The sequence below is a fragment of the Panthera onca genome, chromosome C1 (genome assembly GCF_046562875.1).
Source record: "Panthera onca isolate mPanOnc1 chromosome C1, mPanOnc1 haplotype 2, whole genome shotgun sequence".
Classification (NCBI taxonomy): domain Eukaryota; kingdom Metazoa; phylum Chordata; class Mammalia; order Carnivora; family Felidae; genus Panthera; species Panthera onca.
In genome coordinates this window covers 72,849,077-72,864,482 of record NC_138346.1, presented here as the reverse complement: position 1 = coordinate 72,864,482, position 15,406 = coordinate 72,849,077, and the positions used below count along the sequence as shown (strand labels likewise).

General features: G+C 34.3%; 1 protein-coding gene across 24 annotated transcripts in view; it reads right to left on the bottom strand.

Annotated features, from left to right (window-relative positions):
• Positions 1-15,406, bottom strand: part of BAZ2B (bromodomain adjacent to zinc finger domain 2B) — a 434,969-nt gene that overhangs the window by 36,405 nt on the left and 383,158 nt on the right. For all 24 annotated transcript variants that reach the window (XM_078451217.2, XM_078451213.2, XM_078451224.2 and 21 more), the window contains 6 exons: positions 14,161-14,415; positions 13,207-13,421; positions 12,196-12,270; positions 11,148-11,391; positions 4,186-4,248; positions 3,039-3,183 (listed from right to left, as the gene is read on the bottom strand). In XM_078451217.2, the coding sequence (XP_078307343.1) occupies positions 3,039-3,183; positions 4,186-4,248; positions 11,148-11,391; positions 12,196-12,270; positions 13,207-13,421; positions 14,161-14,415 (997 nt within the window). The remainder of the gene's footprint in view (positions 1-3,038; positions 3,184-4,185; positions 4,249-11,147; positions 11,392-12,195; positions 12,271-13,206; positions 13,422-14,160; positions 14,416-15,406) is intronic.

Sequence of the window (15,406 nt, the reverse complement as noted above, 5' to 3'; positions counted from 1 at the left end):
GGGTGGTTAAGCATTGGACTTCAGCTCAGGTCATGATTTCACGGTTTGTGAGTTCAAGCCCGACATTGGGCTCCCTGCTGTCAGCACGGAGCTGTCTTGGGATCCTCTGTCCTCCTCTCTTTCTGCCCCTCCCTATCACTCTCTCTCTCAAAAAGAAATAAACATTAAAAAAAAAAAGATATCATGGTCTTCCCATGTTTCTTGTTTGTACTTGAGCTTAGGGCCTCCCTACTTTTTTTCTAGGCTACTAGAGTGATCCCACGACTGATTTCTCTGCCCCCTTTCTCCTCAATCCAATGTGTACTTTGCTCCAGATTATTTATTTTAGCATAGTTCCCCTGCCTATATTACTCTTTGCCTTCAAGACCTCACAGTCTAGTGCCAGAATGGCCATGTATGCCAAAAATTGTAAATTATTAAAGTAGGCTATATAACATTTTCCTGGTTTGAGTATTTTAAGCACTTTGTGTTTATTCCTTTGACTACCTCCAACTTCATTCACTCTCTGGTTTGCAAAGTCCTAACTTTTCTTAGAGTTGCCTTTGGGGCCACCCCTGGAATGAAAAGCAAGTGTATAGGATATAGGTCTAACTGTAAAGGCTAGGAGTTCCCCAAATACATCAACCAGAACAATTCTGGTTTTGTTAGATATTGGGGTTCTGCATAAGATTTATAAAATTTTAAACAATTTATTTAAACAAAAACAAAAACAAAAATAAAATCCCAGTTAACTCATTTCTTCCACCCCTCCCCCCTAACCTCTGGCAACCACCAATCTGTTCTTTGTATCTATAACCTTGGTTTTCTTTTCCTTTTATTATTTTTTTAGATTACAAATATAAGACAGATCATATGGTATTTGTCTTTCTCTGATTTATTCCACTTAGCATAATGTCCTCAAGGTTTATCTATCTTGTGGCAAATAGCAAGATTTTATTCTTTTTTTATGGCTGGGTAATATTCTACATGAGGTGTGTGTGTGTGTGTGTGTGTGTGTGTGTGTGTGTGTGTGTGTATACCCTACCATCTTTATTCATTCATTCACTGATGGACACTTAGGTTGTTTCTATATCTTGGCTACTGTGAATAATGCTGCAGTGAAATAGGGGTGCATATATCTTTTTGAGTTAGTGTTTTCATTTTCTTTGGATAAATACCCAGAAGTGGAATTGCTACATCATATGGTAGTTCCATTTTTAATTTTTTGAAGACCCCTCATATTCTCTTCCATTGTGGCTGCACTGATTTACGTCTCTACCAATAGTGCATAAGGTTCCCTTCTTTTCACATTGTCACCAACATCTGTTATTTCTTGTCTTCTTGATACTAGCCATTCTAACAGGTGTGAGGTGAGATCTCATTGTGGTTTTGATTTGCATTTCTCTGATGATTAGTGATGTTGAGCACTTTTCATATGCCTTTTGGCCATCTGCATGTTTTCTGTGGAAAAATGTCTCTTCAGATCTTCTGCCCATTTTTAAATCAGGTCATTTTTCTGCTTTGAGTCACATGAGTTATTTACATATTTTGGTTATTGGTATCTTATCAGATATATGATTTATAAATATCTTCTCCCACTCAGATTACCTGTTCATTTTGCTGATGGTTTCCTTTGCAGTGCAAAAACTTTTTAGACCAATGTAGTCCCACTTACTTATTTATTACTATTTTTTCCATGCTTAAAATATTTTTATTTTAAAATATTTTATGCAGTTAAAAAAGGAACCCATCACACTATTCTGTTAAATCAACAGGCTGACCCATCTACATCAATTTTTAAAAACAAGTACAATGCAATTGAAGCTTCCATGTACTCTCCCTGATACCATTAGCAACTCCTGCTCTGGAAAGGCAAGGGGTAACTTTCACATATAATTCCAATATATGATTTTATACTCTTACTTCATGTAATTTGAAACCATAGGAAATATATTACTGTGTAAAACACTGCTTACTATATGCCAACAATGCTTAAATGCCAGCTACAACTTTAAGTACTTTACACGCATTATTAACTGCTCTCCTGCAAAAGATTTTTATTTTAAAAAGTTGTTCTAAAAACAACTACTTTATAAAATTTTGGGTCTGGACATTGCTGTGATTAATCAAACCCCTCTTTCCACTCACTGGACTGTTAAAGTATTACAATGCATGGATTTTGTTTTATCTATCTTTCAACCTCCTGCAGTGCCTATAAATGCCTGGCATTAAATGGGTATTCAAAAAAAATGTGTTAAAAGAAGTTTTGGCCTGCATGCATCACCATGGAACCATAGCTATATCCTGAAACTTGTAAGCACTGGCATAATACTCTCAGTGCCATCAGAATTTAAACATTTGGAAACACTCAAACATATAGTTCTGAAAAGTTCACTTCAAGACCATTTATCCAGCACATAAATGCACTAGGTACTGAGTTAGTTAATATAACACAAGTGGAGACAGCAAGAAAATAGCCTAAAGGTAAATAAATAAATAAATAAATAAATAAAATAAAAATAAAAAATAAAAAATAAAAATCAAGGATTGTGTAGTTTAATACAAAACTCAAGAAAGAAAAAGGTTTAATGGAGAAGGAAGTGATCATAAATTTCGGACATGAACAAGATTTCAAGATGAATGAGATTACGATAAGGGTCTTACTTTAAGCAAATTATTTCCAGGGATACTGGCAGGATGGACGCTTGTTGCAAAGGTTAAAGAATAAACCACATATTAAAAAATTTGACAATGGGAAGGGAGAAAAAATAGAGAAGCAGCTATAAAGGAAAATACAGGGAAAGATCTTTGTCCACTAAATAAGAAAAGAACAGTTTATGTGTGATGTCAGAAAGAGTGACAGAAGAGAAATCATGAACACAGAGGAAATATTTATCAGTGAAAGAGGCATGAGTTCAAAAGGAAGGGGAATCAAGGTTTTACACTGTTTATCCATAAAGCAAATTTGATTGTGGAAGCACAAACTACAGTGAAGAAGTAACACGGTTTTTCAAAGTATGGTTTTTGATATTATTTTGTAACAGATTAATAGTTCCTACCTTCACCACTCTCCATGCCTTCTACAAAAATCCCCCCACATTGGGGAAGAATCCAGTACCGGCGTCTGTAACGATCCTGGCCAAACATCATCGAACGCAAAGAGTGAGAAGCGTCAAAGAGCTTCCTTCTGTACTGACTCTGTTGCTGTTAAAAAATGATGCATATAATTAAGCTATGGGTGTCAAGTGCTTTAAAAATTAATATAAAAGTGACTTTACACTTATTATGCCTTTACTAAGCAGATAAATTTCACTACTGGGAACAGACAGCAAAAGAGCTAAATATTCTATGCCTGACTTCAATTTCAGTAACACTTAATATAGTTAGTAATTATTTTGAAAGTAATTGGAATAGTCTTGTTACCATGGACTAAAAAGATGTTTTATTTTACCAGTTATCTTATAGTAAAGCAAATCTTAAGCTTGGTAGTAAACAATGTGATCAACTATTTTACTGGCCAGAACAAACTGGCTCAGTTCTATTGAGTATATAGTGTATAACAAATAACTCTCACAACATATGTAATTGACGGTATCTGTATTTGCTTATTTTTATACTCATACTGTAAACCTAAGCAACAAATTGCTAAATTTTGGGATAAATTTGGGATGAATCTAACATTGATATAATATACAGGTATCTCATAACATTAATCTCATAATACTAATACTTTTAAAAATACATCTTTTTTACAGAAGTCCATTTGAAACTTCACTAATACTACCGAAATTCAATTTTCAATTGAATTTTTAAAATCATAAGTATGTAAATATGTAATTTATAAATCCAGTGCAAATATAATCCACAAATATAGTAATGTAGAATAAAACATAAGATGCTGAAACTATTACCATGACATTTGACTGAATTTTAAAAACAATTACTTTCAAGAAATAAAACAATGCATTTATGCTATTTTGTATTTAAATGAAGAGCTGAAGAATATAGGCCCTGGTTAAGTTTAGGCTTTTAACCTTGTTATTAAACTTTTAAGGTTTAATTGTGAGAATGTTTCTAGAGCTCCTCATTTTACTTATTTATAAAAAACTTATTTTTATGTTAGCAGCCAGAAAAACTAATCCCATACAAGGTGGATCTTTAAAACACTGCAAAAAAGATGTTAACTGTAATCTGAAAAGTGCTTACTTTACTCAGTTTTTCAATCTGTTTTTCTAGCTCTTCAACACTTGCTGCTTGGTCACCTTCATCCTATACATAACAAAATACATATCATTTACCTGTTTTTAAGATTTATTTAATCAATCAGTCAGCAAATATATAATGAAAGTCTTCTATATGCAAGGTACTATAATATGCATATGGAAATGAGTAAGATTCAGTTGTTGTTCTTTATAAATTAATAATCTGGTAGGGAGACAAATAAAACATTAACACTAAAAAATGAAAACCACCAAATAGTAGGGAGCTATGAGGCTCTCAAGACAGGTAGAGATTAAGAGTCATGGAGTTCAGGGGAGGGAGAGATTTATTCTAGTGGGAATCTATACTAAGAATCTATACTTAGAATCTATACTAAGAAGTTGTGTTTTTTTTTATATGAAATTTATTGTCAAATTGGTTTCCATACAACATTCAGTGCTCATCCCAATAGGTGCCCTCCTCAATGCCCATCACCCACCTTCCCCTCCTTCCCAACCCCCATCAACCCTCAGTTTATTCTCAGTTTTTAATAAGTTTCTTATACTTTGGCTCTCTCCCTCTCTAACTTTTTTGTTTGTTTGTTTCCTTCCCCTCCCCCATGGTCTTCTGTTAAGTTTCTCAGGATCCACGTAAGAGTGAAAACATATGGTATCTGTCTTTCTTATTTCACTTAGCATAACACTCTCCAGTTCCATCCACGTTGCTACAAAAGGAATACAGGAGTGCTGATGCATAGGGGCACTTGTACCCCAATGTTTACAGCAGCACTTTCAACAATAGCCAGATTATGGAAAAAGCCTAAATGTCCATCAACTGATGAATGGATAAAAAAATTGTGGTTTATATACACAATGGAATACTACTTGGCAATGAGAAAGAATGAAGAAGTTGTGTTTTAATCAGCTACTGAAGAATGCTTAGGAATTGATTGATCAGAGAAAAAAGGGCAGGGCATTCCAGAAAAAGTCTGGCATATCATGACCTCAAAGGTCCATCAAGAGATAAGGTGGGAGATGAGGAAAGGATGAGTTTAGGGCTAACCTGTCAGAGCTGTAAATGCTTGTCAATGGACAATGATATCCCTCAAGGGCCATTAAATATCAGAACTATGTTTTATAAAGATTAATCTGATAACAGTTACGAGATAGCCTAGAGCAGGGAAAGGACTAGAACTGTTAAATCTCATTAGTAGATCCCTGCAATGATTCAAGAGGGAAGGAGAATGTGGGCCTTGCTAGGGTCAAGGAAATAGAAAAGGAGAAAAGCAAATGGATATAAGAGACATTACATAATTAACACTGCTAAGTCCTGACAAGTCATGGATAGGAGGCAGAGAAGGGTGAGGGAGATGAAGAAAGGAGTAAACTATGATGTTCAGGCTTTACATCTGGGGACTGCAAAAATCTTAGTACCATTAATCAAGTCATTTTTAGAGCAAAGAAGGCATGTTACATTTTGAACACATTGAGCTTTTAGAAGAAAAATAATCTCTACTATAATTTCATAAATGGGAAGTATATATGTGACTATGAATTTCTTTCATTCTAGAAAATAAATATAGGAAAACTTGCCCCAAATTATATGTTTGAGAGGAAAAGTATGAAATAATAGAAGGTATATGTGCTTCTTTGAATCTCAGCTGCACTACTTCATGTAGGCCAAGTACTTAACTCTTCAAAGACTATTCTGTAATCTGTAAATTGATGATAACATTATCTGTGATATGGGATTTTTGTGAGAACTAAACAAGAAACAGATCTGAAACAACTGGCATAGTTCCTGGCATCTAATAAATAAATACAGTTACTTTCCTTCTTTCTGAAAATTGTACTTTAATGAGAAGATGCAGATACATCTTAGGACAAAAAAAAAAAAAACACTTTGATATTCACTTTCTATAAGCATTTTTACAAAGGTACACCGTCACCAACCACTCATGAACAGATATTTCTAGACCAGTATGGTTATCTCCCCAATACAAGGAAGTGAAAGGAAAATCACGTTAGTTTTACCATTACCCATCATTTATCCACCCCTTATCCAAATCAAGTGAACCAAATTATAGAAGCATTTAGGCATATTAATTGTGCTAATAGTAATAGGGTTTCTATTTGGGATTAAAAGAAACCTAAAATCCTTAAATCTTGACTCTCAGAGACATATTTACATATCTATATAATTCTAAATCAATCTTTTGACCAGAGGATAAATGTTTGATAATGTGCTTATGTAAAAATACAATTCAATCAATAGGTATTTGAAATAAGACATCGAAGTAGCTATCTGTCAGCCAAATTAACTAACTGCTATTTCTAAGACTCTTCCTATGATGAAAAGGGAGTAAACTGTCTACTGAAGTTTTACTTAAAGGAGCTTTTGGCTAATAGTCCTTATAATTTTAAGAGACACGAAGGAACTTGAAAGACCAGAGAGAAAGGCGATGACAAAATTAAGAACACAGAATCTATCCCAGCCATGGTTCTCCATGGTTTTTTATCCAAAGAGAGGGCCATTATTTGTCCCTGTATACTGAAGGTTAATTGTCCACATAACCTTACATCCTAAAATGTGACGTTAAAGTTCACAAAGGTTTCAACACAAATCTAAGTATTAGGGATATTCCATGTGTTGAAGGAATCAAGAGTGAGAAAAGGGAATCATAGCTGAGACAAAAGGCAGGATTTTCTATGACTTAGTCAAGGGCAGGATTTTCTCACTGAAAGAGGTCATGTGGGCCTCTGCAATTAATCCTCTAAGGAGTATAACTACTGACATGAACTATACTTTAAATAAGAGGCCACATATGTTTTTGGAGGAATAATGTGCCTATCAGTCAGATTCACTTAAATAGTTAAACTTTTATTAAATAGGAAATTGATAAGTGGCTGCCAGTTCTTTAATATAAAGAATAGCTCTCAAATCATTTAAAGGAAATGCTAATTTGGCTTCTTATGTCCTAAAATATTTATTATTTTTAAAAGCTTTTAAACTGTTTTCTCACATGAATAACAAGATATACATTTTCCAGGGTTGTGATCAATGAAAACTTACTATCTAATTAACTCTATAATTCAACACTCATAAAAAAATAAAGTACTACTTTAAATAATACATCTGGTCTAAAAAACATTAATGATGATTTTTAAATAATTAATAATGATTTTTAAATCCCCCTTTAAAGAAAAAAGAAATGTATAGTTTGTTAATTTTCCATGTGAGAAAAGAAAGCTAGACAAAACAAATAATTTCTGTAAATAAACTCTAATTTAGTGGGATAACTACCCAGTAGAATACACTGAAATCCCACTAGAGAATTTTAAAATTTATGAGAGTTAACATTGTAAAGCAATTTATACCATTAAGTGCTGAAGAGTGATACTAATTCTATGAAAAGGTGATTAATATTGGTCAGAAAGGTTTAATTCCTGCTATGGACACAGCTCCACTTGGCAAATGAAGCAGATTGGTTATAAATGGTATCTTTTGTTTGAGTAATTACAATTCTGATATCCAAAATATATACCCTTCACATTATTTGCCACAGCATGAAACATACGATCAAGTGGTTTCAAAACTATAACATTATGAAATAATTGATTTATGCAAGGAATCTCAATGCAGTCTCTTTTCCGGATTGGTACTCAAAGAAGTAAAGCTTATTCTAGTGATTTTTATCATTTTGGTTTAAATATAAGATGGAGAAGAATTTATGAAAACATTTTGCATGTATGCTGTTTTTACTTAAGGGAATTGTATAGCACATCATCTTGTTAATTCCTCCACATTATCCAGATGCAGTCAAAATTTTGATTCAGTAATTTATCATTGGTCTTGATTAGACATTATTTTCACACATTCCATCAATAAATTCATCCCTCTAAGTCTTTTTTCTTTAATTCTCCAGCAGTACTTAGTTGATGCAGGAAAGGAAAATAGTTCTTTCTAGACTTTCTTAGCTAAATACTCCTGACATTGAGGGCAGAAGGAAAGGTTGACAGTAAATTCTTTTTTGAGTGCCATTCTGCAGCCTTATCAATATTTCTAGCATTCCTTACTGGTAACAGGTAAACCTCAACCTGTATCTTCCTCTTATACATGTCAATTTCTGTGGCTTATGGTAGTTTCCCTTAAACACACACACACACACACACACACACACACACACACACACACACACACACACACACACCTCTATGGCCTTGCCTTCTTTTCTGTAGGCAACTCTTCAAAGCTAGCCCATCCACCTTGACTGAATCCCCTCCAAAATCATTAGGGACCTTACACCATTAAATATTTTCTTCTCTTTATTCTTCAACCCCCCATCCCATTTTATTGACTCCTTCCCTTCAACCAAAAATTATCTCACGTCTTTCACATCTGAAAAATCCTTGGTCTTAGGAACTACCCTTTCTGCTAAGTCACAATGCTTAAAGCAGTCATATTCACTTTCTCACTTTCTAATTTTTCTCAGTCACAGCCTGGCTTCTGCTCCCATTCCTTTAATGAAACTGTGCTGGCTTTGGTTACCAATGGCATCTATGTTACCAAATCCAGAGAACACGCTCAGTCCTCATAGCACTAGATTCCTGCTGCCTTAACACTGTTTATCACTCCCTCCTTTTTGAAATGCTTAATTTTCTGGGCTTTTATTACTACATGACTAGAAAAGAGTTAACATTATGGGTCTGCCTGCTATCCTTTGAAAGGATGCTCACAAGTTTGGCCCTTGGTGTCTGGGAACTTGGATTTTAAAGGGTTTCCTTCATTCTGATAAGACTGGCTCACTAAACTGATATAACAATGTGGGTCATACTTTTCTTCTGTGAGTCTGGAATTTTGGCACATGCTATGCAGGGGGTGCCCATGTGACAGGCCTCGGTAAAAACACTGGGCATCAAGTCTCTAATGGGCTGCCCTAGTATATAACATATTTTTCATATGTCCCAACTTATTGCTGGAAGAATTAAGCCCATTCTGTGTCACTCCCCTAGGAAAAGACTTTTAGAAACTTGAGCCTGGTTTTCTCTGGATTTTGGCCCATATGGCCTTTTTTCTTTGCTGGTTGTGCTTTGTTCCTTTTGCTGTAAGAATTCATAGGCATAGCATGACTAGATTCTGAGTTCTGTGAGCTCTCCTACTGAATCACAGATTCTGGAGGTGGTCTTGGGGATCCTTGACCCCCTATAGAAGTCTTCTACCTCACTGACTATTCCTTCTTCAGCAAAAAGCCTTGTGAGATCTTAAATATTGACATTCCCTGGGGTTCCAACCTCAGTCCACTACTTTTTTCACTAAATCAATCCTCCTGTGAAAAGTTATCTACCTTATGACTTTAAATTATTGTTTAAATGCTAGTAACTCCCAGATCTATATTTTAAAGACTAACTTCTTCAGGCTTCAGGTTTTTTAAGTTTATGTATTTGACAGAAAGAGAGAGAGAGAGAGAGAGAGAGAGAGAGAGAGAGAGAGGAAGAGGCAGAGAGAGGAGACGGAGAGAGAGAGAATCCCAAGCAGGTTCCTCATGACATGGGACTCAAACCCACAAACTGTGAGATCATGACCTGAGCTGAAATGAAGAGTCCGATGCTCAACTGACTGAGCCATTCAGGTACCCCTGGGCTTCAGATTCTTAAATCCAACTGACTTCTCAAGTTCTGCATAGGCACCTCCAATTAAACATATCTAAAATAAGCCTACCATCATTTCCTATCTTCAACTATCTGTACTTCCTCCCCTCCTTCTCTATCATCTATTTACTCTGCTTCTCCTGATTTCTCTCAGTTAATGGCAACAATATCATGCAGTCTCCCAAGCCAGATAGTTGGGAATCAATCCTTCCCCTCTGTCAATCTACACAGCCCATCTTCAAATACTACTCATTCTTCCCACTGAGTATTTATTGAGTCCTTTCCTCCTTCATCCCAACTACAATTGGTCTAGTTTCAGACCCCCTCACAATTCATCTAAACTATGGCAATATCTCCTGACTGATTTTCCCACCTCTGATCTTGCCCTACCCAGATCTATATCTATATTCCACTATATATAGTCACTTAAAACTCAAGTTTGACTATGCAACTGCTTCACTTATAACCCTTCAATGGTTCCAAAAAAAGTATAAAAGCCTAGTTCACAGCTATTGGATAGGAGCCTGTCTAGTACCATTGAAGCACTTGTAATTCCCTTAAAGCAAAAAAGCATGTTGTGGTTTCAGGCTTCTGTGCCTGAATAGCTCATGCTGTTCTCTCTGCCTGGAACATTTCTACAGATTCTTCCCCAGGCAACATGGAGCCCACTTTGTAGCCTCAGCTAATGAGTCCACAAAGCCTTTGTGAGAATTTAGTCCTCCAAAGGTTAAATGCCCTTCCTTTGTACTGTATAGTACATTGTAAATACTGCTATCAAATCAGTGAACACTTAACACATTACATTTGGTTACTGCAAATCTTCCTCAATGAGAACATAAAATGAGAGGGGATTTTCAGTGTCTTAATCATCTTTGGTCAAAAGTGGCCAGAGCTAGGCACATAATAAACTGGTATTTAAGAAATACATCAATCTCACTAAACCTGACAACACTTTTAAGGCATGAAGAATTTTACAAATGTAAGATATGATGCTAAGAGATAAAAGAGAATACCTGAAATTAAGAATCCGCCTAGTTCTCTGGAGAATGCTCAAGTCATTATATAAAAAGAAAAACTTCACTTCTTTTATTCAGTATAAGTGCCTTCTATGTGTAGGCACTGTATTCAATAGCGACCTGATTATCACAAAAAACTGTGTGAGGTGAATATTGTAACATACAGTTTTCAGAGGAAGAAACTGAGGCCGGTAATTGTCAAAATGGAGTTTGAACACAAATCCATTGGACTCCAAATTCTGTGTTATTGTTCCAATATGTTGTGCAATATTAGTTGAGTTTAAAATCAACCTAATTTGATTACCTCATCTTCACAGATATCAGTCTTCTTTCCTTTTTTGTCTTCTTTATCTTCTTCATCCTCATCATCTTCATCAGCTTGTTCATCACTATCATCGTCATCATCATCATCAAAATCACTGTCTCCTCCCTTCCTTCTTCGTTTGCGTCCTGGTGTGGGGGTGCCCAATGGATGCTGTTCTTCTCCAAGATCAATGCCACCTGACGTGTCTCTTTTGCCTGTTTTCTTAGCATGAATGATTCTGAGCCTTTAAATATGAAAAAAAATGATGATATGGAAGAAAAGCCTTCTCTCTGTACTTTTTAAAAAACATGAGTTTTAAATAAAAATACCATAAGGTATTTTTGCCAGTAAGGAATAAATCAATGACAGTGAAGATTGGAATTAAGGAAATTTAACAAATATGTTTCCTGAAATTATAGAATATATTAACTTTCAAGAATTATTCAGGATATCCCTTTGGAATTAGAACACATTTAAAAAAATAAAACTTAGAAGGCTGAAAAGATTAACTCTAGCAATGGCCAAGTGATAATTCCTGATCTCATACTATCAGACTGAATAAATTTCAATTCAAATTATTGCAAAGAAACTACCCTTTTAACATAGAAGTTGCATAATTTCCTGGCAGGAGGCTAATTAGGTTTTAATGCTGAATACATTTGGATATGTTAGACGCGCTGTAAAAGCAAACTTTAATTAGAAAGCAATTTTTAAAAAGAAGTAGTTCCAAACAGATTCTATTTATGACAAAAGCAACCGGATGGCAACAACAATCTTAGAAAATGTGATTGTTTGACTTCTTTGAAATAAAGATAAATGGACTGTCTTCTAAGTTTGAAGAATATGAGCTTAATGAATCTCATTATATCTCTTGTCCATTGTAAATTCTGACCCTGAGTTTCATTAATTTCACATCTCATCTTAATTAAGCTGTAACTTTTCTAATTCTTAGATGAAGTTAAAATTCTATCTTTGCAATTTCTATGTTTTACAGGGGAATTTGTACAAATGAAAAACAGTAAACTAATTTTAATAAAACAGGACTTACTTGCGAAGTTTACCTTCTACTACCCATTTATCTCTCCTCAAGTTTGACATATAATCAATGTTCTTGTCAATTTCACTGTCAATGCAAAAATTTATTAGAAGACATAAATTAATCAATTATGTGACACTTTGATAATTTGATTTGGTAATAAGCAAATTGATAGTTTTTCAGTTAGTAAAAATAATGATTGCCTATGAATAGCAAAAATAATTGAAAATTATATTAACATATTATCATAGCTTAGAGACATATAGGAAACTTAAGATGTCCAATAATGGTAGGAATGCATGGCTCCAAAATATTTTGATTGACCCTTTTCATACAAAGGTAAAAGACTAAAACTAACATATTTAAATCTGTAAATAACAAATAGCAAGAACAAGATGAACATGGATTCATTCACCAAATCTTGAAATACTAGAGTGGAGAACTTACTTTGACTCTTGAATGAGGTTAAGTACTTTAAAAAAAAAGCACAAATAAATTGAAAAACTAAAATTATTAATATTGAATTAGCACATAATAAAATAAAAAGTAGCCAGGTAATTCTAGGAATGCCTTACTAAGGAAAATCAGGTAGTCATCTATGATTGAAAGATGTCAAAAAAAGAAAAATTCTGGATTCTTTCATTGGTGCTGGATTCTGGCACCACAGCAAAAATAAAAAAGCAAAACAAAACATTTTTACATTTCCATATATAATTAACAAAATTATTATATAAACAAAAGACTATATTTATAGTCTTTTAAATATAGTTTAAAATAAATATAGTTTATTATATAAACAAAGACTATATTCAGTATGATCCCAATTTTTTAATAGACTTCAAAGAAATACATGAAGATATTATTAGCAGTAATTATCTCTGAATGGTAAGACTAACTGTAATTGTTTTCTTTGTGTTACTCTGTAATTTCAAACTTTCTGTAAGAAAATTTGTATTACTTTGTGATTAGATAAACTCAAGACAGAAAAGAATCACCAACAGAAAAGTCTGGGTATATGCTTACCTCACCACACTCTTACTGCATGCCAGTTCATTGATCAGGAAAGCCAAGACTGAGGCTTTCTGTGCTGGAGTATGAGCCTGAAAAGCTTTGGTTTTCAGGCTTTCCGTAAGCTCAGTTTGTCCACAATGGGCTTCCATAAAAATCTGCAAGATCTCGGAAACATTGTCTCGGTTCACACCAACATTCAGCAAATGTTCTCCAAGAGCTGTTTTGGCCTATAAAAGTTTGGCATTTTTATCAGTATTGATCATAGCCATTAGTAACATAAAAACAGTAAGATTTTAAAAAATCGATATCACATGATATAGATATTACTGACAAGGACTTTATTCACATTCGATCAGTAGCGCTGTGGGGAGTAGGCTCCAGAGCACTAGTACTGTGGTGTCACGGGTTCTATTGCCTGCTATACTGAATGGATAGGGAAATGGAGGAGTAATTAACAGGCACATCTGGGAGCTTCTCACTGTACAACATACCAAATGTGTATCTTAGTTGAAATTAAGATAAATTTTAATGTATTGGGTATCCACTGAGCACTACAGAGTTTTCATGTGCTGGTCTGTAGATGCTTTGATTAGCCTGAGTTATTCACAGTGATTCAGAGAGAACACAGTATAGTTTTGGAAAGCACGCATAAGTTCTAATTGCTTTATGAATTATGAATCCTGTTTTGTTTAATATCACATGGGTATTTCCTTAAGTCAACTTGGTTTTTGCGGTCAGCTAGAGAAAAAGAGGAATTTGGGAATGATCTATATTCCTTAGGTTCTATGAATCAGATTTTTCTAGGTTTGTACCAATTTAACCTGAAGCAAATCTACATTTAACTTGGTGAGACATGTGGAAAAAAACTGGATCAGTCTATACAACCTTCTGCTAATATGCTAACACCAGCTAACAATTCATGGATAGTACAAATTTTAAAAAAATTTATATTTTGTTTTTTTTTACCTTGTATCCTGTAATTAGACCTGGATCACATACAGCAGCTGAGAGGAGCCTCACAAGCAAGTCTTGTACTTCACCCATGCTGTCCCCTATATTTAGCAATCCCTCTTGAAGAACACTCAGGTTTGGAACATCAATATTCACATCAAAGCCCAAAACTTTACCAAAGTTTCGTAAGAACTGCACCACCATGAGACAGTCTGAAAATGTACTTCCAGAGAGAACAAGTCCTGGAATACGAGGCAAATCTGGCAAAGGCTGAAAATAAAATAAAATAAATAATAAATAATTTAAAAGCCATGGTTTTATACCTTCTGAAGGAAAACAGGTTGCTATCTTTCTTTTTCCTGTATTATACCAGTGATTTTCCCTCTGGATTTTAAATCCCCTGGGGGCATTTCTACAACCCCATGGTATTAAGTATAGATAGGTTCTTGATTGCAAATAACCAACAATAAATTTTGGTTGAACTCAACATGAACTTAGATGTCTGCAAAAGAGAACACTAACTTTAATTAACTTACATATTTATAAAACATAGTTTATATAGCTGGAACAAAAATTAGATAACATAAGGAACAATTTGGGGGTGCCTGGGTGGCTCAGTCGGTTAAGCAACTTACTCTTGATCATGGCTTGGGTCACGATCTCATGATTCATGGGTCTGAGCCCCGCATCAGGCTCTGTGCTGAAAGCATTGAGCCTACCTGGGATTCTCTCTCTCTCTCTCTCTCTCTCTCTCTCTCTGCCCCTCCCCCCACTTGCTCTCTTTCTCTCTCAGAATAAATAAAAATAAACTTAAAAAAAAAGAAACATTTAATTCAGAGACTTTTTTCTTGAAACTTATCATACACACACATTTCTGTAGGATTCTAAAAATGTATATCACAAAGCTAACAAAAGTAAGGCTTAAAATGAACATATATTTGATACAGTGCATATGGATTTAAATAAAAAGAAAGATGCAGAAAGATAAAGCTCATTTGATGTTAAAAAATATTTACTCACTATGAAGCTTATTAAATGTGTTAACTACTGTATATTCCCATTCTGGGCTTAGGAAATTTTCAACATCCAATTGAGTAAACCTAGTATGTATACTTTCACTTTTATTTACAAGCATTTATGCTAAGTAAATAAATAGAATATTAATACAATTAAATCCTCACTAGAGTGTTAAAAGTTTGCTTTAAGCACTTTATTTTGTTTTTGTTTTTAGTTTTTTTTTTTTTTAATATTTATTTATCTT